At 34.9% G+C, this 23,689-nt stretch overlaps 1 protein-coding gene across 1 annotated transcript in view; it reads right to left on the bottom strand.

Moving 5' to 3' along the window:
* Nucleotides 1-23,689, bottom strand: part of Col4a5 (collagen type IV alpha 5 chain) — a 217,094-nt gene that overhangs the window by 8,902 nt on the left and 184,503 nt on the right. The window contains 11 exon segments of the mRNA XM_047535914.1: nt 3,280-3,492; nt 5,165-5,263; nt 6,310-6,438; nt 7,163-7,234; nt 7,367-7,439; nt 10,553-10,686; nt 14,956-14,964; nt 19,231-19,239; nt 20,968-21,153; nt 22,270-22,320; nt 23,100-23,198. Of these exon segments, the coding sequence (XP_047391870.1) occupies nt 3,280-3,492; nt 5,165-5,263; nt 6,310-6,438; nt 7,163-7,234; nt 7,367-7,439; nt 10,553-10,686; nt 14,956-14,964; nt 19,231-19,239; nt 20,968-21,153; nt 22,270-22,320; nt 23,100-23,198 (1,074 nt within the window).

The raw sequence follows: 23,689 nt of genomic DNA, 5'->3' as shown, positions 1-23,689 counted from the left end.
TATTTTAACATTTCTAAAATCAGGATATATTTTACAATTATATTTTACAATTACAATTATATTTTGATTCCATTACTTTCACAGAGATTTATTGTTGTTATCTCATTACATATTTCCCAGTGCTGTTTTTAAACTGGTGATGAATCTTATAAACAATAATATATTATGGAAAATATTTAGTAATTTATTATGTAAAAGTGAAAGATGCACACTGAATCCTTATATTAGTATTTCCTACTCCAGGGTGTCCTCTCTTCTATGACATTTCCATGTGTCTTGTGTGGGTTAGCAATTTCTTTAAACTTGGAGACAATAATAGTGCTGACCAATTGGTACAGCAAACCCACAGATAGGTTTGGAGGTGAATAGTAAGAAGGAAAAAAATAATAGAGGAAAGAAGGAAAAAACAGAGAAGGAGAAAACAGAGAAAAGGAAATAGACTTTGAATTTCAGAATAGGTAGAGGCAATAAACATTATCTTCTCTAGTAACTGACTCTTTGTTTTCATTCACTTACAAAAAGTTAGGTACACTCTCACATATGATATCTATGTTTTTGATCATAAGTTAAACTGATACCATGCAAGTATTAAGCTATTCGTTATTATCTCTCAGCTCCAAATCCACCCTTTATAATCAATCTACTTAATAATAACAGAGGCTACAAACAACACTTCTACATTGCCAGTTGTCATTGCTGGTATTTTGTGAATGTTGATATTTAAAAACAAATTTTTGAATCACTTTTAAATATATCAAATGTAATGACTTAAAATTTAACATCACCATTTAAAAATACATAAAATCACTTTAACAGTTGGAAATTATACATCATTCCTTTTGTTTTTGGAAATTATATTTTGATTCCATTACTTTCACACAGTTTAATCCTAATGCATTTTTTAATTTTGGGGAGTCTTTTATTGATCATCCTATTATCATCCTATTTTTGTTACTGAAACAAAAATTTAAATAAAATAACTTTGTAAAACTTTCCATGACGATAGTCTTTATGGGTTGAGTATTTCTTTTTATTTACTTATACTTTTATTTTGCAGTACTGGGGATTGAACCCATGTGTACCTTAACACTGAGTTACATCACCAGTCCTTTTTATTTATTTATTTATTTATTTTAATTTTTTTAGATGTTGATTGTTGATAGACATTTATTTTATTCATTTATTTATATGTAGTGCTGAGAGTCGAACCCAGTGCCTCACACATGCTAGGCAAGGGCTCTACCACTGAGCAACCAACCCCAGCCCCTCCTTTTTATTTGAGACAGGGTCTTACTAAGTTGCTGAGGCTGCCTGCAAATTTGCCATCCTCCAGCCTCAGTCTCCCATGTTGTTGGACTGACAGGCATGTGCCACCATGCCCAGTTTTAAATATTTTATTTTCATTGTAAGCCAGACTCTGTCAGTGAAGAGAGTACAAAAAAGGAGGAGAATTTTGTGGGAGAAAGACTAGACAAAATTATCTAAAGACATTAAATTAACTAGCAAGGCCTCAAGCATGCATGCTAGGCAAGCACTCTACTACTGAGCCACATTTCCAGCCCTGCATTACTTTTTATGATTTCACAGTGCTTGAAAACCTCTAATGGTTTTCTATAAGCCTGATAGATCATTATGATCATTATTAATTCACAAATGATTAAAAATAAATGACATTGTAAATTTTGATAATTACTAAACAAAAAGGCAAACTTTATTACAAATAGATTTGTTTTCTCTCTATTTCTTTCTTTCTTTGAGGTGCTGAGGACTGAACTCAGGGCCTCATGGATGCTAGGCATGCTATCACTGAGCAACACCACTAGCCCCCCAAATATATTTCTTAATGAGATGGATCAGAACCAAGTATTATAGAATTTCAGTAAATGGAGACTTTAACAAGATCATTATCTTGTATTGTGTCTTTGAATTTTAAATTTCACAGTGCTTAAAATTTCTCATGGTTTCATATTAACCTGACAGGTTAGAGTTGAAGTTTACAAGTTTGATTGTAAGTGAGGCTGTATCAGTGAACAGAGAATGGGAAAAAAAAGGAGAAAAATTTTATGGGAGAAAGACTAGAGAAAAAATATTTAAAGATATGATTTAATTAATTAGATATTTAATATTTAACTTGTCTAAATAACATTAATGAAGATTTGTCAATTGTAAAATTAAAAAGGATGTAACATGAAGCAAAAGAGGAAAAGAAAACAAGAAAGATGAAAAGGAGAAAAATAATAGGAAGAAAAGAGAAGAGGGAAAAGAAAGATGGGTAAACTTTGCTTTATTTGGGTACATAAATTTATCTGTGGCCACTGACTTCCCCTTTTCTTCTAGTCTGATGAGCCATAATTGGCCGGTGGGTCATCCCTATATACCTTGGGAACAGAGTGAGCAGAGCAGAACTCTGGGGTTCTACTCCTAAAATGTTTTCATAAAATGAATGGCCCAGCCAATGAGACGTCAAGAAGCCTCCAACTATAGACATCCCAGAAACAAGGAACCCAGACTATCTTAAAATGTATTTATGCAGGCAAATGTGACAGTGAATCCTAAATAGCAGCCCTGGGTCAAATAATGAGATCTCAATATCCAACATCAAAATTCTAGGAAAAAAAATGTTGGGGAATCAAAGAGTCCTTGAAAGTCATCCATTCCAGCTTCATTCCATCAACCAAGCTGTCCATACCAGGAGAGAAAAGATACATGGTAACACATTAAATAAACTAGATTCTATATGGAAATGTGATGTTTTATATAACTTTAAATTGTTCTGATAATATTTTATAAAGCTAAGGCACTGTTTTAGGAACTACAAACTAGCATAATTAAGCATTGACCTTACTTTCTTTGATCTAGGAACCTAAGAGTCTCTTCAGAATTTATCTTTCAACTTGATGAAGACCAGTCTCAGAGAAGAGGAAACAATCTTCTGTGACAGTTTATAAATACTGCCCACTCAGGCAGCTGCTATACTGTAGAGAGCAGTTTAATTTTCCTTAGTAACTAAGCTAACTGAAAGTAAATGTGGCCCTTTCGAAAATGCTTTGCTTAAGGCCAAGGAATGTACCTCATACTAGCTAATTAATGCCTTTAGGTTATATGTAAATATTACTTATTTAAAAATCACAGGAAATACATTCAGTTGCCCTTGACATGGTCTGCAATTTCAAATCCCCAAAAGAAAAGGGTGACCTACTTTCCCAAGGTTACCCTAGAACCCTATAGGATTTTCAAAACAAAAATGCACAATAAGAAATAAGACACCAATTATCTTACCTAAGTCTTGACCATGGGCTCTTTTATTTCCTTGCACATACAGGAGAGAAAAGCCTTCATAGATCTGGACTGTCCCCTGTGGGCATTGGGGTGCATCAGTTGTTTGGCTGTGGCGTGTGATGAGGAATCCATGAGCAATAGAGGAGGTTCCTGGAGGACCTGGGGGACCTTGCAATCCATCTGGTCCTGGGGGACCATCCAAACCACGAGTACCTGTTTCCATGAAACCATCAGTATACAAGACAGAGAAAGAGCTGACCCACTATATGGCTATTGACAAAACATAGTGACCTCATTTAATTAGTAAATTTATTCAATATTTGTAGTGTCTACAAAGGCATAATATTTCATAAACAACAATTACAAGTAACAAACATATGGTTTCTGTCCTCAAAGAGATTTAAATGTATTTCTTTTTCCTCTAGTATTGCTTGAAGACACTAAGATAGTAGGTTAATGAAACTATGGATGGGAATAAGTGATGCTTTTTTGGGGAGCCTGTATATTATCTATTCTCTTGCTATACTAAAGGAATTTGAATCCCATGACCAAATTTCAACCTGCTGTTTTGTTCCTCAAGGAAAAAGGAAGGGTACTATTTCTATAGGTCTGTCAGCTGCAGTGCTGAAAAACACTTTCCTTTGAATCTGAGTAATTCTTCTCAGGCACACCTTGATGCTTAGAAAAGAGGCAGAGTATTTAAGAAGCCTTTTCAAAATGCCTATTTATTTTTTATGTTTTTTTGTTTGTTTATTTATTGGTACTGAGGATTGAGCCCACGGGCACTTTACATTGAGCTATATCCACAGACGTTTTTATTTTTTATTTAAAAACAGGGTTTCATTAAATTGCTGTGACTGGCCTTGAACTTGGAATCCTCCTGCCTCAACTTCCACAGGTGCTGGGATTGCAGGTGTGTGCCATGGTGCTTGGCCAAAAATACCTATTTCAATCTATCACTGGCTCCCCTTTGCCATTTACCCTCTTGATTTGAGCTTACTTAAATTTTGCTTTGTATACAGGTGTTTAACCACTATGTATGTATAGACTTGTATTTTTAAAAAAACTTCATAGCAATGCCTGTGAGGAGGATGACACCAACTTGTTTTTTCCTTGGAAATATGAAAGTAATAAATTGGAAAGCTTATGGTTCTAGGAAGGTCATAAGCATTACCACTCTGCCTTGTTGCCACTGATATTTTTGCCAATACAAATTCTTTATGCTTATATTATTTAAAGATATATTTATATAATCAAGAGTTGCTAACTACATCAAGAGTCTACTGAGTTTATGATCTTCTATTCCTATGTTAGCAATCTTTCGTTAGTATTTTTAAATATTACAAGTTGACTCAAATTCTTTTTGGAAATAGGTTGACTACAGATGGAAATTTAGTAGATACCAGACTCAATATTATCAGGAGCACCTTATTATTGAGTGACCTCCAATATATGCATATCAATATATCCTCTCATCTTGACTCTCAAAGGTCTATGGGGATTACTTAAACATTTCATTTACATGTACTACGATTTGGGAGTGACATTATAACTTCCTGTGATATTTTCAAATGTGGAAGGATTCATTAATAGTTCCAAGTTGGTCAGGGGATTTAAAGAAACACATTGAAACAAGCAGAATAGGTAATTACATTGAGTACCTGAGGGAAGATCTCAGTTTTCCAGTGCTCTACACACATAAATAAAAGCAACCATTTGTGGCAAATCTGCTGGGACTTGCCTTCCTATTTTTTTCCAGCTCCAGATTCACCAGTCAGCTCTGTTTATCAAAAGGAAGATCTCACAGCTCTAAGTGGAGGCCTATATCCTGAGGCCTCGCAGACTTAAAAGAGCACCACCAACAGCACTGTTTTAGTTGTCTTACCTGGCTGACCTGGCAGACCTGGGTCTCCTTTGCGCCCTCCGGCACCATCAAAGCCAGGGAGCCCATTGCGTCCAGGATCTCCTGGAGGGCCAATTGGACCTATGGGAAAAGAAATGGGGTTTTCAAATGTGGTTAGAAAAAGTCTACATCCAGATAGATCTAGCATACTTAAAGTTCTTGAGACACTAAATTCATATTCTGTTTTTATCTTCAATCAAGAGAAATGAAGAAATAACTCAGACAAAAAAAGCAGACAAGGATTCAGCCTTAGTTTAAACATTCCATTTGCCTCTAAGGAGATCCCCTTAATATGGTAGTTGTGGTCTCTTCACCTTCAGAACCAGACAGAAATGCAGGTCACAATTTTTGTTATCTATCCTACCACAGGTAGGCTTTTACTGTCAGGTACACTCAATTTATGGAAACACAGAACTCAATAAAGGGGAAAAGATTGAAGCTAGTTATATAATCAAAGTTGGCTCTAAGCATAGATTTAAATGGCCAAGAAGACCAAAGTTAGTTTTAAATCAAGGGAGAAAGTGGAGCAGGTCTGTAATCCCAGTGACTCAGGAGGCTGAGGCAGTAGGATATCAAGTTTGAGGCCAGCCTGGGTAATTTAGAAAGAACCTGTCTTGAAAATAGAATAAAATAAAATAAAATAAAATAAAGTAAAATAAGATAAAAAGGGCTGGGTATATAATTCTTTGGTAGAGAACCCAGGGTTCAATCTCCAGTATTGCAGAAAAAGAAAAGGTCAAGGTAGGTCTGGGGAAGTAGTTAAGTGGTCCAGCACATGCATGAAGCCCTGTGTTTGATCCCAGGTTCCATTTCCAGCACCACATCTTTCTACTGGGTAAGGTGGAGAAAGCACTAGACCATAAGTGCATGTCCATTTCATTACAGGGTTTTTAGCATTAGTCTTTCAAATGAGAATGACCAGAAGAGCTAAATGGAATCCACTAGCCTAAAAGAAATTTCAGCATAAGAAATTAACATTTCTAAGTAAAAAGAAAATGGGACCTGTGATGGTCTAGTATTTTACTAGTTGCTGAGACTCTATTATCAGAGACAAACTGACATGTTATAGGGAAACCTGTAAAATGTTTTCAAGTAGACAGGCCAAAAACCATGATCGACAAAGGTACCTGGTAAACCTTGAGGGCCTGGTAGTCCTGGTGGACCTTTTAATCCAGGCTGGCCAGGGATCCCTGGAGGACCAGCATCTCCTTTGATTATAATACTTTGTCCTGAAGGACCAGGTAATCCAGGAGGACCTAAGAGGCATAGCATAAAAATGTGAAGGTGGGGAAGAGAAAAGTCAGAAGAAATGGATGCCAAAGTGACCTAAGATCAGTATAAGAATTGGTATGAAAGAAAGAAGTTATTTGTATTTAACTGCTGCCCTATCAACATAAATCTGTTGGGAACACTACCATTAACAGAAGACAGAAAAATAATTCTCTTAGGGCCAAGAGATAAAATGGGCATATTTTCCCTATTTTTTGAGCCTTGAACATTACTCAGTTACTAGAAAGTCTAATCTATTATGAAGCTGCAAACACTGTCAGGGGAAGACAATCTCATTCCCTGACAAGTCCATTCTGCTTCTGATATTATTTGCAGTTCTTTATTTGTATTTATGAAGGGACCCAGTGAATTAGTAGGGAAATTTAGCAGATACCCTCTTTTATAGTTTATAGGAAACCTCCACAAGCCTCTTAGCAAGACAAACTGTTTTAATATAAAAATAAACAAACATACATATGTGACTTGTTCTTGTGATCTGCTCAATTGAAAGTGTAAAAGCCAATAAAATATCAATTAAAGCATTCTTCTGGATCCTGTATCTAAAATTTAAAAGGTCTACTATCAACATTACATTAATAAAATAGTTTAAAACATTAGTGAACTGTGGATTTAGATGCACGACAGTCTGGCTGAATGATAGAATGCAAACTTTCAAGTTCTTTAATGTGTCTAAGCATCAGTCATTCTTACCTGGGGGTCCAATAAGACCTGGTTCCCCCTCAGGGCCAGTTGAACCAGGCACTCCAATGGGTCCTTTCATGCCTGAAAAGAAGGTACATATAATTGTACATCAAAGCAACAGAGGCAGTCTTTACTCAGACTAATCAGAAAATGGGTATCTTGTCCCAAAAGAGTTTCACTTAAAGGAAAATGTCAAAACATCTCTTCAAATACCTGGGAATCCTGGAACACCAGGGAGACCAGGATCTCCTTTCATTCCATTAAGACCTGGCCGGCCAGGATTACCCTAAATAAATAAAATTATCATTGTTAGAAAAAATTGAGGGGAGGAAGGGGAGTGAGGGTAGAGGTAATGGAGAATGGTTCATAGCACTGTTTCTAGAGTGCTTCTTGATTCAAATCCCAACTTCGCCTCTTATTACTTTGTGGGACTTGAGTTGATTAATCTCTTTGCTCTATAGTTTTCTCATCTTTATCATGGAGAAAATAATAGTTCATCTAATTCATGCAGTACCAGTGATGTTTAAATGAGATAGTTCATATTAACTGCTCAGAAAATTGGTCGGCATGTGGGACGTTTTTAATAATTGTTATTATTTAATTATTAACAAACACTTCCTTTTTAGTGTAGATTTGAGGTGATGAATGCTTTGATTAGAGTGACATATAGAAAAGATAAAGTTTGAAAGACTTAGTAGCAAATGTATTATAGGACCTGTTATTTAATTAGGTTAGAGAGTCATAAAAAGTGTGGAAAGAAAAAGAGTAGAAAATTGCTTTAGAATGAATCTAAAGGAAGAATATAGAATAGCAAGGTCATTTAAAAGTCTACTGCAGTTGGGTCTGGTGACACGTGACTATAATCATAGCAACTTGGGAGGCGGAGCCAGGAGGATTGCAAGTTTGAGGTCAGCCTCAGCAACTTTGAGAGACCCTGTCTGAGAATATGAAAATAAAAAGGGCTGTGAATGGAGCTCAGTGGCAGAGTGCCCCTGGGTTCAATCTCTAGTACTAGAAAAACAAGAATATGATATGGGGGGGGGGGTTCTTGATGAAAGATGCTCCTAGGTATTGGGTCCTAGAGGCTTTTGCATCAGTCCAAATGTGGAATAATGAAGCTCATAATAGCAGGAATGAAAAAGGGGTAAGTCAAGAACATCTTATACCAAACTATAAGAAAATGCCAAAGAAAAGGTGACAGAAAGTCATAGGATCCAGTTCAAAGGGTCTTTCAAATCTGGGACAATAGGACCATGAAATAAATAATGGTTCAAAAATCTATAAATCATTGAAAAAAAAAACAAAAAATCTTGAGTCTATACTGACATGAAGTTTGTCAATAAATAGGAGCAGGCAGGGCTCTTGCTTACAGTAGGGTTGACTGGTATATGTGGGGGGAATGATAGAGTTGGGAAAATCATGATATTGCCACCATTCCAACAGAAAGGGGTTGAGGCAAAAATCATTGATAGATGTTAAATGTAGGGATATTTTCATGAGGAACAGTATATTTGCATGATGTTAATGTCCTTTCCCCCAGTTTTGCTTATTACTTTTAAGGGGAAAAATAGCAACCACACAGAGGAGAATTTGGACAACCTGACTGGGTTTTCAAAATTAAAATCACAAATGAGGAGCAGATGGACACTGGGTCTCCTTATCTTTTACCCTAAGATAGACACAATATCACTCATGTAGTATTCCACCTGAGGATGCATAACCTGAATTTAATTAAGAAGAAACATCAGACAAAAGGAGTATTCTATTTTTTAAATGGGAGAAGACTACAATTTTTTGAATTATTCATTTGTATATTGGTACTTGAGATTGAACCCAAAGGGGCTTTACCACTGAGCTGTATCTCAAGTACTTTTATTTTCATTTTTTAAAATTTTGAGACAGGGTCTCTCTAAGGACCTTGATAAATTCCTTAGGCTGGCTTTGAACTTGTAATCCTCCTTCTTTAGCCTCCAAGTAGCTGGGATTATAGGCATGCACCATCATGCCTGGATGCAGTATATATATATACACTTTTTTAATGTGACATGACAATCACATGATTTGGTATAGATCCTGTACTAGAGGAAGAAATGCTAAAAAGGCATTACTAGATCAACTGAAATGATTGGGATAATTAAAGGTAGAAATTAAAGTACTATTTTTGTGATCAATTTTCTGAAATTGATAACTATACTATATGGTTACTTAATATGACATTTAAAAAATTTAGTTGCACGGGCTGGGGAGATAGCTCAGTCGGTAGAGTGCTTGCCTTGCAAGCACAAGGCGCTGGGTTCGATCCCCAGCACCGCAAAAAAAAAAAAAAAAAAAAAGAAAAGAAAAAAAAATTTAGTTGCAGATGGATACAATACCTTTATTTTATTTATTCATTTTATGTGGTGCTGAGGATCAAACCCAGTGCATCACACAAGCTAGGCAAGCCTTCTACCACTGAGCCACAAACCCAGCCCCTTAAGATAGCATTTTTAATCTTAGTAAATATATACTAAAGCATTTATTGGTAAAATACTGTAACAGATGCAACTACTCTATTGTTTTAGGAAGTACATGTTTGTATATACTTATGTGTATGCATATATATTTACACAAACACGTACATACATGATACAAAGAAAGCAAATGGGGCAAAATATATCAGTCAGTAGACTTTAATGTAGAGGCACATGGGAGAAGAATGAGGTAGGGAGCAAATAAAGAATAAATAAAGAGAGGACTGAACTTTCAAGTCTACATAACTAGCAGAAGCGTGATGATGCCCTGGGGAAAAGGTTAGGTACTGGAAAACTTTAAGAGTCACTACCTTCTAGATGATTTTTTTCTTGCTATAAAGTAACCTTCACAGTTAGAAGACAGCCAAGACTGTGAAATCTACCAACAATCTGATTGGATAAATGAAAGCAGATTTGAGGATTCATAAAGAAGTATATGACCCTCTGGATCACTGAAACCAAGGTAGAAAGCACAGGAGTGGATATGCTATTGTTTTTATAGGTGCAGATGGAAAACCAGGGTGTCTATTTTCCTCATAGACAAAAAGTATAGGTGTGCAAAGGAACTGAAATTTGACCCTAACTATGTCATTTCAAAGTCTAAAATATTCCTACTTACCATAATTTCTTTCCTATGGACTCATGCACATGCAATGTTCTGATATATGTGTCTCCTTTGCATAAATTTGCTTTCACTGAAAGTGAAGTATCTTTTGAAGAATCCTTTGTTTAGTTGGAAAACTAAAGGAAACTTTCCTTCTCCATTTTTTTAGTTCACCAGTGAGCAATACTGAGAGCTTTGTCAGAATTAGAATGTTATAGCTTAGAATTCTCATTTTGAAAGGAAACACCCATACTCCTCTCTCAAACATCTATTCCCATTTCCTACCGGAAGTCCTGGTGGTCCTTGATCTCCTTTCAAACCAGGCAAGCCAGGTGGTCCAGGTGGACCTGGGTTTCCCCTCTCTCCTTTAATACCTCCATTTCCAGGGAGACCCCGGGGACCTTCTGGACCTGGTAGACCTTGATAATGCATAACAAATGGTCACATTTCAGTACAGTATATGAGCGAGTAGCATAAATGTCAGGTTTTCAAAATATTAATAATCTTTGTAGTAATGTAGGGTAAAATAGAGACTATTTATGTTAAAATATACAGATTTATGCTGATTCTTTTCCTGATGTAAATTGGATTGAGTTATTTTTGCTATTATTTCTAGTTTGTAGATCCTTTTGGCTTATACTTATTGTCTGTTAAACACATAAAACTCTAAAGAAAGAACTTGGGGCATACTTATGTTTGCTTCTGTAATCCTTAACAAAGTGACTTAAACTGAACTGAAATAGACACAGTGGGGCACTATTTTCAAATTGAAGAATGCATGAATCAGAATCACCTGGAGGGCTTGTCAAACTCCTGAGCCAGATCAGTAAAGTGGATGGAGGGGACTTAGGAAGAGGAAGAAAGGATGGGGAAAAAGAAGAACAGTGAAATGATTTTGACTGAACTTTTGTATGTGTATGCATGGATGTGGCACAATGGGACCAGGCATCAGGTGTATGCACAGGACACTAATTTAAAAACAAAAGAAGTAAACAGTAAATGGATTGAAGAGGGATGACGGGAGTGGGGGAAGGGTAGTGGGAGGGGGACTGAAATGGAATGCATTGTTCCATGCTTTATGTCAAGTTGTATCCTAAAAAAGTGTAACTAAAAAAAAAAATCCTGAGTCCACCCCCAGAATTTCCGCTTCAGTAAGGCTAGGGAGGGGCCCAAGAATTTGCATTCTAACAAGAGCCCAAAAGAAGCTGAAGCTGCTAGTTGCAGGACCACACTTAAAGAATCCCTGCTGTAGGGTCATTAAGGATCAAAGCTATTTGTCTCACTGTGATTAAAAGTAAGTTACTTGGGACTGGGGGTGTAGCTCTGTAGTGGAGTGCTTGCCTACCACCTGTGAGGCCCTGAGTTGGATCCCTGGCAAAGAAAAAAGAAACAAATGCATTTAAAAAGAAAAAAAAAAAACCTGCTCTATTTGTAAGAAGTTACATTTATTCAGCTTTTGTTACTATGCAATTAAGATATTTAAGCAATATCATTAATTTCATTTTAGGGATATGGTTGATATGGGGGAATATTTTTAAATGTCAGAAATTTACTTAGTAGTACACTTAAAATTTATTTAAAAAATGTTTTCATGGGCTGGGGATGTAGCTCAGTGATAGAGTTGTTCCCTAGCACAAGGTCCTGAGTTTGATAGATTTGTTCATTCATTTATTTATTTGTAGTATTGGGGATTGAACCCAGGGCCTCATGTAAAAATTCTACATGTATCTTGTGAACAAACAAAATAACCTGAAATGGAATTCTGATAACTTTTTGGGGGGGGCGGTACAGGGATTGAACCCACGGGTGCTTAACCTCTGAGCTACATCCCCAGCACATATGCGAGATCCTCCTGCCTCAGCCTCCCAAGCTGCTGGGATTACAGGCCTGTGCTACCATGCCCGGCTAAGCCTTCTTCATTATGCTGTTTTAAACCTGTCTTTCTAAAATGAAGATACTGTTAGGGGACAGGCAGATGAGGATGGTGGGAATACAAGATTAAGAGAATAATTCTATGAAATGGGTCCATTGTGCTGACCCCCACATGCTTTCTTTTCCAAGAAGCAATTTACCTGCAGCCTCAGTAGACAGGACATGTCACACTCCTCAGCAAACTACCTGTTAACTGCAGGAGAAATGCAGGCCCAAAATAATGTTGATAAGAGGAACCCAAGTTACCCTGAAGGGGAAGTATTTTGTGACCATATCCTGAAACTGAGGGAGAGAAGGATAATTCCTCCTAACAATACAATCTGTAAGAATATATGGTTAAGAATCCAATTAGAACCAGTCAGCATTGGCCAAAGTGACATAGAGTTGTCACAGCAATGGGGACTTGAAAATCTATTGTCACCCTGCTGTCAGTCAAAAGTCAAAAAGTGGATGTGGGTGGGACTCTCTGGAGACTTCTCTATTTATCCCCAATAAAACTGGAGTGCAGGAGAGGCCTCAGAGAGTGGGTGACTATCCCCCTTCCCTATCTATCCCTTTAATATATTCATTCCTTTTACTCTGAGTGAAATGTCTGAAATCTTTCTGACTTGATCACAAGAATAGGAGTTTGAAGCAGGGGCAGATCTTTGTGCTGCCTCATTTTCCCAGAAGACCCCAGCCCTGTAACAATACCAGATCCAATAAGCACCAGGGAGAACTTAACTTTGGCCAAGTGTTTTGTCAGCAGATGGGAAATAGGTGCTATATATTTACAGAGTGATTGGTGGTTAAGGCTGAGATTAAATATTCTGGACTTAAAAATAATTACAAAGTCCTAAATAATGAATGAGGCATAGCTAACACTTATGCTTTTCTCCTCTGGTAGTCTCAGTTCTTTACTGATTTCAATAAAAAATGAAAATATGTAGATGCTATTATTATTTTTTCTGATGTTGTGGATCAGACCTAGGAACTTTTGCATGCGGGAGGAACACTACCACTGAACCACAAGCCCAACCCCTATAGATATTACTTTTATGGAACTATAACAGGTATGTGAATTTAGAATACTTAGTTCATGTTTACATATGGACAAAGGGTCATCTTTATGATCTGAGATTAAACTTGAACTTTAGTTCCCTTCCCCAATACTCTCATTACTCAGAATCAAAAGTTCCATATTAACAAGACAGAATGGCATAGTCATTATGAAATCGGACCCTGGAGTAGAATGCTGGGTTCAAACCACAGCAGCATTAGTTATTAGCTGTTTGACCTTAAGCATGATTATTAATATATTTGCTTTCAATTTCTTCTGTAAAATGAAAGCAAGAATACCATCTACTTTACTTTGTTGCAAGGATTAAAAGAAATAACATGTATGAATTACTTAGTATAGTCTCTGGCACATAGTAAGAACTAAATATTATTTTTATAGTTATTATTACTATTATTATTTTTAGGTACTGGTAATTGATCCCAGGGGCCCTTTACCACTGAGTTACATTCCCAGCCCTTTTGTTTTTAAATTCTGAGATAGGGTCTTAATAAGTTGCTGAGGACCTTGCTAATTTGCTGAAGCTGGCCTCAAACTTGAAAATCTCCTGTCTCAACTTCTCAAGTTGCTGTGATTACAGGTGTGCACCACTGTGCTCAGCTAGTATTATTATATTATTAGTAAAACAGAAAGAATGAACATATTTGAAATATGAGCCTGTTTTTAATCTTTCAGTTTTTTATGTAATTTCAAAATGTAACACTACTCCATCCAGTACATGAGAAAGATAAAGCAGGTTCACAACAGTATAATAATTGTCTTTATGAATAATTTAATTCAGATAAACATTTTAGCCTGGCAATCAGACAACACAAAAATTTCCTTCCCAATCATAAGGAAAGGGTTGGGGTACTTTGTACTTAAAACAGTGCCCAAAGACATGGTTGCTTAGTTCAAATATAGTATATAGGGTTTTCTAAGCAAATTGTTAGTTTGTATGTACTAGATATCAGGTAGCAAATAAGCTTATTAAGAGAAAAACTATCTCTGAATCATCCTGATGACAACAAGGTAAGATTTAAGATGGGGAAAAAAAGATTCTTTGAAACTGACCATCTTTCCCAGTTAAGTTACCAGCACTGTATCATTTGAAAAACCAAACATAACAAAGGTGGGGGCACTGTTCTTTTTGCAACTAAAAGGAAATATTGGGAATTTTACAAGTTAATTCACATCTGCTGTTTAAAGTTCCTTAAATTTATATTAATGAGTTACTAATGACATAAGGGACATAAAGGTTTTATTTTGAACAATATTTAAAAGTTTCCCTCTTCCCTTACTGAAAAGAGACATGAACACATAGATCAGGGCAATGTAAGCACACCCAAAATTAAAGGAACTGAAATCAATATGCAGAGATTATAAAAGGGCCAGATGCCTATCTAAAAAGATGTCTTAATACAGTATTGAAGGTAAAAATCAAGTGTGTTTTCATTTAAAATTCAACATGTCTTTATATAGGATTATCTATTATGAATAATCAAAACCATGAAGACCTGGTATAATTTCAAACACAATTATACATAACTCATATTACCTTTGCCAGAATGCTAAAACTCAAGCAGATACTGTTTGAGGATTACAGCACTCTTCAACAACTTCTGAATTATAGCAAAATAAAGTGCAGTTCTCTTATCACACATACAAGGCATTAAGAAAAACAAACAACAAAAAAGAATTGACCAGTGAAGAGTCTAACCTTGAAAACCTGGGAAGATCAGAGTTCACCAAAGCCCAAAGATCGATGTTAGCAGTATCAGACATCACACAGTACAAAATAAGATTATGAGTTAGAAGTGGTTCACATTATAGCACAAGTTAAACAATAATCCTCTTTGCCAGCATTTCTATACCTACAGCATAATCAGTATGCAAACAGAACCATACGGGAGAGTAGAGAGCCAAACATTTTCAAATTGAGCTTATTCTGAAGAATAAGCTCCCAGTCTTCATTAATCCAAAAGAAAAAAATGGAAAAGTCTACTGAAGACATGTTAACATTACTACTGTGGTTTTCCAAAAGTTAGCTTCTCAAAATATTAAAGTTGGCAAGATAGTACCATTTCACTGACAGCCTTCAATTCCTTTAACAAAGGGGTAATTTTAGATAAATGTTTATCTTGACTTCTGCAATCCTTTAAAATAAACACCAGGTAAAAATATCTTAATATGTTCAGACTGACCCAAGGAGATAGTAAAGGCCTCAGATCATTGGTGACAAAATAGAAAAATCAAAATACAAGTATGCCATTACCAATATACTATGTACTTTTGTTTGTCTTATTTGAAAATTATTCTATGAAGCCACATTCTGATTTCTTCCCATAATTCATTGGGAGGCCTTCTTCTGTGAATTATTAGTTGCCATAAGTTAAAGAGAAAAACCCAATGTATACATGTACACCACTGAACTTCAAAATAAAAAATTCCAATTTTTGAAAGATGTGAAGACTATCAATGAAGGGGTATTTTAATATATTTGGCATGCAATATCCCATCCCAAACCATAGAAAATATTACAATTACTTAATTATTCAATGCCTATATTAAGACAGGCTATTCACTAGTAAAACCAGGATCATTAAATAAAAAGATAAAAAGCCTACAAATAGAATGCCTCTTGGTTAGTGTTAATTGACTATAAACACAATTTCCTTTTCTTACAAGTCTTGCTATGATTTATAAACACTTAATTTTAGAAGAGAGAATAAATTATGCTAAAGTACTGAGTCAAAGGAGTTAGAAGACCTAGGATTTTATTCTTGACTCTGCTACTTAATAAATATATAAAGGTGGGCAATTAAATCTCTGAGTGTAATGGGAATAGTGTCATCAACTCCAGCCTACCTCACAGGATTGTTTTAATGATGAAAACCAAATTTTAAAGGATAGATAGACTTAAGGTCTGTCAGGTGTAAGGTGCTCCAGAGAATACAAAGATGAGTTAGACACAAACCTCGCTCTCAAGGAGCTTACAATAAAAGTACATTATATGATGTAAATGGTAGTATGTCACATAAATAGGAAACACTATCATCACTGCCCAATAATAAAGCTTTTAATACCTTTGATAGTTTGAAATTTAGAAAGCTAAAACTGGCTTGTGTTTGCTTCAATGGTTTCTAAACCATATATAGCAAACTAACTTAAGTCAGCACTCAGATCAGAGCACAGTCTTGCCATGCAATTAGTTCAATAAATGATAATTTCTACTTAACATAGTTCAGAGTTCAAGTACAGACACATGCATATTTGATATAGAAGGGCCCAAAACAAGGACTCTTAGAAAAACATCTTGTTGAAATATGACATTTTAATTCAAGTGCGTAGCAAGAGAAACTTTGGATCATGTCATAGCAAAACTTCTAAGACGGCAATTTTTAAAAGGTTACATTTTAATGAGCTATATGCCAAATCAATTTTGTGCATGAGGCTCTCACTCCCTTGTTTTTCAAGTGACCTAACAAAGTTTAACTAGAAAACAAAACAAAACCTAAAGTTTTGTATATAAGTGGTAATTGCTATAGATAAGCTGATGAGTTGACAGGTATTATTTTAAATCTAGTTTTTTTTTTTAGATTTCTTTGAAAATTTTCCTAATTTTTCTTTTTTTACCCACATTTTATTGATATATTACAGTTGTACATAAGGGTGGGATTTGTTATTACATATTCTTACATGCACATGACATTAAATCTAGTTTTCACTTAAGGTTGTAGTCTTCAACTATTACAAAGAAGACAACCACCTGGTTTCCATAACTATAATTTAAGTGCATTTGGTAAATGGAAAGTTGTTAAATCTGTTTTAAAGTAAATGTGGCTACTTTTCTTTCTTCTTCCCTTCAAATATATTCTAGTGACTTAGTAAAAAGAAATTTTGCTGACAGTCTAGTCTAGCAGTGATCAGGGCAGCAGAATTCTATGTGAGATAGGCAGAGCAGAGCTTAAAATTACTTCAAAGTACCTTGTAGTCTTCTCTTTATTTGGGTGATAGTTAAATCACAAATACTATCAATATTCTTGACATCCATTTAGAAAGAACATGAGAAGCAGTTATTAGGGGTGGATGGAGATTTTGGATGGAGATTTTGAGGTAACAGAGAATAAGAATATGAATTGAAGGCCCAGTCTGCTATGGCCGAATGTTTCCTGAAATGGTATAAGCAGTTTTGTTCCATTAACTTATATTAATAACTAGAACAAGAGATCAGGTCTAAAGCATCAAGCCAGAGGATAGGTGGAAATATGATATGGTACCACTACTAGTTATAGATACTTAACCAAATGTTGGGGAGCCCTAAGTCCCAACTATACCAACAACCAACAACATTACTCTGAGCAAGTTTTTAAACAATTTGGCCCTCAGTTTTTTCATATGTGATAATGACATTCTCCTTGACCAAACTTTAGACAGTTGAACCTGAGTTTTCTTCTTGGCTAGGTATCATCCTTGGCCTATGTATATGATCTGCAAGCCCAGTTACAGCAAGAATCCTGCTAAATCAGTATAGGGAGAGTCCTCCACCCTCAATATCTGACCCAAGTGCCTCATCCCTCACCCTTGAAATCTAAGCTCTTGGCCTGCCTGTAGCAAGAATTCCATTAAATCCAGTTTAGCAAAACTCCGCCTAACTTTGACTTTCATATTTTTCCATCACTGACCTCCTCATTCTTCTTGTCTTTATTGTATTTGTAGTTGATTTAGGTTATACTCTTCTACTGTAGAAACCCCTTCAAATAAAATCTGTCCTGCCATAACAAGTACAATGAGTAATTTCTTTTTGATGTATGTAAAGTTTAGAACTCTTCTAGATCTGGTACTCTGTTGTTCAATGAAATGGTGGGGGATTAAGAAACTGGGGAATCAATTTGAACAGAGATAGTTGGCTTCTTAAGTTTCTTAACTGTTCATCTAGAAAATTATGAATTTTTAATGTGTAAGAAGAAAAAAATGTCCTTTCAGATTTCAAGTGCATATTTTTCTATCTTTTAATCTGCCCTAGAAATTTGAAAAGGACTATTTATTTTAAATAATAAACAATACATTTAAATATTGTGGCTTTTTTTACTTTTGATTAGGTGAACATCTTTTACTGAGAATTAGCATTTTTCCTTTGGATAGCTTTTGGTAATTATTCTTTGGTGTGTATTGTTTACATGTGTGTGATGAAAATAAGTTTAACAGCCTCTAATTTGTCTTGGTTGCATCGATTTTTTTCTACTCTATCTATTAGGCCTTCTTCGTAGCAATAGAATTTAGAAAAATGTGACAAGCCAAAATGTGAAGATGTTTGAAAACCTGCAAGAAGTATGCCATGGTGAAGATTATATATTTGCAGGATCTGATGATACACATTATTGTTAAAAAGTTCCTTTTTGAAGGATAATTCAATTTCTTTTTTGTTTTTAAGATAAGAGTCTGACTCTGTGGCCAGGCTAGCCTCAAACTCCTGGGCTCAAGTAATTCTCCAGCTTCATCCTCTCAAGTAGCTGCAATTACAATTGTGTACCACCATGCCTAGCTGATAGTTCAATTTCTTTTCCATTAACCAATATATGGCAAATAAAAGAAATATACTCTACTACAAAGTTGAGGTAAAATATTATACAAAGCAGTTTGTCATACTATATATTTTCAACTAAAAATGACATAAATTTGTTCATTTTGAAGTGGAAAATAAGTTTTCCTAATTAGATAATGTGGAGTCATGACAATAGAAATACTGGGCTCTATAAGGTCCTGACAACTTACAGAGATAGGCCACCATGTAAGAATTGAATTGGCATATATGCTCTTAAATACATTCAAACACTTGAAAACATGAGATACAAAAGTAAGCATGTGTATGTATATAAATATATATATTCACACACATATGTATATATACACACATACATAAATATATGTATATAAATATATAAGAACAGTTTCAAACTTCATGCAGTTACTACTTTGGAGTTAAGGATCTAACCTGGAGGACCTGGATAGGGGTCAAAGTTCACCAAGGCCCAATGTCATCATTAACAAAAAGGAAAAACATCAAAACTGTTAGCAATATCAAGAAACCAAAGCATTACACTAAATACTTTCAAGTTAAAATGTAATATTTTTGAAAGTTTACATTCATGCATTTGTATATAAACCAAATTATCTCCCACTTAGCATTAATACTTAGAATTAATGAAAATAGCACAAGTGTCATATTGTAAAAGACAAAAATATCATTTTTATAATAATCATTGATATGAATTTAGATGAAGAACAGTTAATTATAAGAGCAATAGCATTTAAAACCCTACTTAAATTTGTAGTTTATAAACAAATCAAGAAGTGAAATACTCATCAGATGTTTGTTCTTCTGAGTGCTTTCATTATTATTTCTTTAAAAATAATAATTTTTAAAGCACCTTTGTGACTAATGGTTTTATGTTGACATATTTTAAAGTATTGTTCAACAGTCAGATCCATTATGAGTAAAACTGAATAACCATAAAACTAATTAGAATATAAGAAGGATAATAGTTTGGTTTATTTGAATTATTGCATGCAAAACAAAACAAGATACTTGCTTCAATTCTTTATATTACATGCAAGAGAGTTAACATGGCTGAGAAGATTTTCACTGGTTTTCTTCAATAGTACAGAAAGGTAAAACCTTAAATAATACCCTCTAAAGGACAGCCAAGTAAGATTAGATAAAAATCTGATTTTGAAAATGAAGCCTCTGAACATAGTATGTGATCTCATTTTATTCATGTTTTAGAAGATATCTTATTAAAATTAACTCTAATCACTTAAGATTTTATTGAAATTTAATGAAAATTTTCATTTTAAATGCATTTTAAAAGTAAGTCATGAATTGTCAAATGATAAAAGGACAATTCCTTTGAAACTTTAATCTTAGATTTTCCTCTTCTTTAAATCAATGAAGGACAATTTTTTCATTACTAGAAATAGAAAATCTGAATACCAAGTCCCAAAAATCTGCTAAAACCTATCACCAGTGACTGGACTCAGCAACATTAATGCAGGATGAAAATGAGCATTTCCAAATTAGTAAAATGAAATGACATAGCACAGACACAAAATAAAAAGGTGAACATTGGATGCAAAATTTAGAAACTAGAGAAGTGAATGGTGTTCACAAGACAAATGAGGTATAGACATGAGGTTGGTATTAATAGAGAGCTAGTCAATTTGATCATGCTGTGATGCCAAAGACAAATTTGATTACCTAGTTCCTAGAGAACATAAAATTTTTTATTGTGCCTGGTGACATTTGCTGATCATGTGATAGAACCATAGCAATACTTCTGGTATAGATCACAAGCATCTATTGGGTGATCACTACAATGATTTCTGTGATGACATGCTGAGAAGTTCATATTTAAAAATGCAGGTAGAATTTTGCTGCCAGGTTATCAGTATAGCTTTATCTTTAACAGCAAGACTAATAAACCACTATTTCCTTTTTTTTTCCATCCAAGTTGTTTTGCCTTACTTTAACTAAGTAAATGATAAAATTAATTACTAAAAATAATAAATTAGATGGCATGGAAATAGATGGAGCTAGGTATAAACCAAACTATGTGCTCATAATATGTTTTTACATTATAAATTCTAAGATCTTAAAGACTGAATAACCTGCCAGCAAAATTAAATAAATTGACTAACAAACAGACCATTCTCCTACCACTCATGAACATACCTGGCCTCCCAGGAGGACCTTGGGGCCCAGGGTTGCCTTTAGGGCCTTCTAGAGCTGGTCCTGGAGAACCGGGAGGGCCTGGGGGACCCTGCACACCAGGGAAGCCTTGAAAGCCTGGTTCACCCTTTGGACCTGGAAGGCCAGGGTTTCCTGGAGTGCCAGGTAATCCTCCATCACCCTTTTGACCTATGAAAGTAAAATGGCATTAGAGAACACATTAAGTGATACTGAATTACAGGCTCGTCTATAAGGCTAAAGCTATTAGAGCAACTAAAGAATTCACTAGGGTAATTGCTATCTCCCATTAAATCCCAAAACCACACGAAAAAATCATTCTTCCTATTAAATGTATGTATCTGCTATTAGATATATTTATCAGAGTATATATAAAAATACTGAAACAATAACAGTGCATTCTGAAAGGTACCCTTTTATTAGGACACAGAGCAATGGTCATATGATCAATGAGAAAAAAGAGAGAGAAAAATTTAAAAGTATAAAATATCTTCAAGAATAAGCTAAAGATGGTTAGAGATGTTTCGTAGAATAAATGGAAGATAAGGATCTGCAATGGTTGTTGTGTGTCCCAGCAGACCACTGAACCAAAGATTTACAATCACAATCCAGACAAACTGTTCTCAACATTTTATTCTACACCAGTAACACTCTTAAGAGTCATAAACAGTTGCACATTAAAGCAATAATTTTCATGTTGGGATCATGAGAAGGATATCAGAATTTCCAAGAGATATATTTGTGGTTTGAGGAAAGCCTCCATAGAATAGCCAATGGTTATTTCAGTACAAAAACATACATATCTACATCATTTTACAATGATATTAAGCATTAGAGAGGAAAGGCAGACATGTGTGCGCATATATCCATTCAAATATACAAAACATGTTAACATGGAGTTTAAGAAACATTTTCATTATTGGTGCATATTTCTACAGGATTTCCTTCTATTGTTTTGACATTTTTTTCATGGGGAGAAAAGAATATTTTTTTCCTCATGGCTAAGTGAGTTTCAAAAAGTCTCTTCCCACAATTTTGCCTTCTTTCTGTGTCATTACCTCAGCATTTTTATGAATTCAATGAAAAGATATCTTCAGATAAACTTCCTTAAGTATGCATTTTTATATAGTACAACCTCTTTGTTAAGATGCTAAATAAGAAATAAGATTTCAGTTTTGGGCGTTTGTATATGCATTTTACAACCACATGGTGGAGATGGAAAAATAAATGTACTGGAGAACATTTTCATTTTATGGATTAATTTTAGCATATTTTAATAAGATTTACCAGAAAGTCCTGGGAGTCCTGGTGGTCCTGGGATTCCAAAACCTGGTTGACCTGTTGATGAGAAAACAAAACAAAAATCTCAAATGGATAATAATAACTAAAATAAGGACAAATTATTTTCAGACTCATTAAAATTTTTAAGTGCTACAATGTACATCATGTAAAACATGCAGAAGATTTTCTTTCTTTTCTTTTTCTTTCTCTTTTATTTGGTGCTAGGGCTCAAACCCTTGCAAACGCTAAGGCAAGCACTCTACCACTGAGCTACATTCCCAGTCCCAGAAGACTTATTTCTAACAGAACAATTCTAAAATGAGAAAACTTCTATTTGTGGTGACCATCAAATATATCTTTATATGAATATATCATGTAAAAATATATGAATGGAATATAGATTGCATAGTAAAACAGATAAATTTGAAAAAGCTGAGTAAGTTCTTAGTGTGAAAAACTAGTCAAGACAGGATTTGGATTTTTTTGTAAGAAGGCGCCAACTTGATCAACAAATATCCATTGATATTCTCAGGATGAAGAGGAAGAAGATATTTAGGAAGGGAAAATAATGTGGTATCTTAGAAGGTAAGAAATATGATGTGGCTGGGGATGTAGCTCAATGGCAGAGTGCTTGCCTAGCATGTGTGAAGCACTGGGTTCAATTACCAGCACCACATAAAAATAAATAAATAAAATAAAGGCATGCTGTCCATCTACAACTACAAAGCAATTTAAAAAAGAAATATAATGTAATTTTATTATGGATAAAAAATGGTGAATGAGAATAAACAAAATGGAAATTTGAGCATTAGGAAAAACTAAAACAAATACAGTACCTGGTTCACCCTTCTGTCCAGCTGGTCCAGGAATACCATCTTGACCTGGTTTGCCCTTTTCACCTGGAGGTCCTGGTGGGCCAGGAAGACCTCCACCTCCTAAAGAATAGAGTACAACAGTTTATATCCATCATTCCAGATCCTTTTCCTTCCATCTACCCCATTTTCCCACACTAGTTCCAAATATTTCTATCCAAAAGATATAAAGTGCTTTTGAGACACTCCTTTAAATCATGAAACCTTAGGAAAATGAAGAATAAAAAGACAGGATAGTGTCATAAAGAAAAAATCTAGTCACTCCACATTCAAAGCTTTTGAGCTTATCATTTAAAAATGGCCATAGAATATCCAAGAGTATGGTGTGAGAGGTGACAGGGTGTATTATAGGGCTCATATGGACCAAGATACGTGATTTACTTTAGGAGTCAACAAACAAAACTGCTTCAGCCCTTCTAAAAAATATATCAGAGCTTCCATCTTCTATTATAGGGTACTTAAATCTACTCTTCCAGAAAAAAGGGAGCCAAGAAAACAAAGTTCCATAATGAAATTTTCAGTATATTTATTAAAAGTTTGTTCACATTATCCTT

The sequence above is a fragment of the Sciurus carolinensis genome, chromosome X (assembly GCF_902686445.1).
Source record: "Sciurus carolinensis chromosome X, mSciCar1.2, whole genome shotgun sequence".
NCBI classification, from domain to species: Eukaryota; Metazoa; Chordata; class Mammalia; order Rodentia; family Sciuridae; genus Sciurus; species Sciurus carolinensis.
Note: the sequence above shows the minus strand (reverse complement) of the source record. Positions and strands in the feature narration are given on the sequence as shown.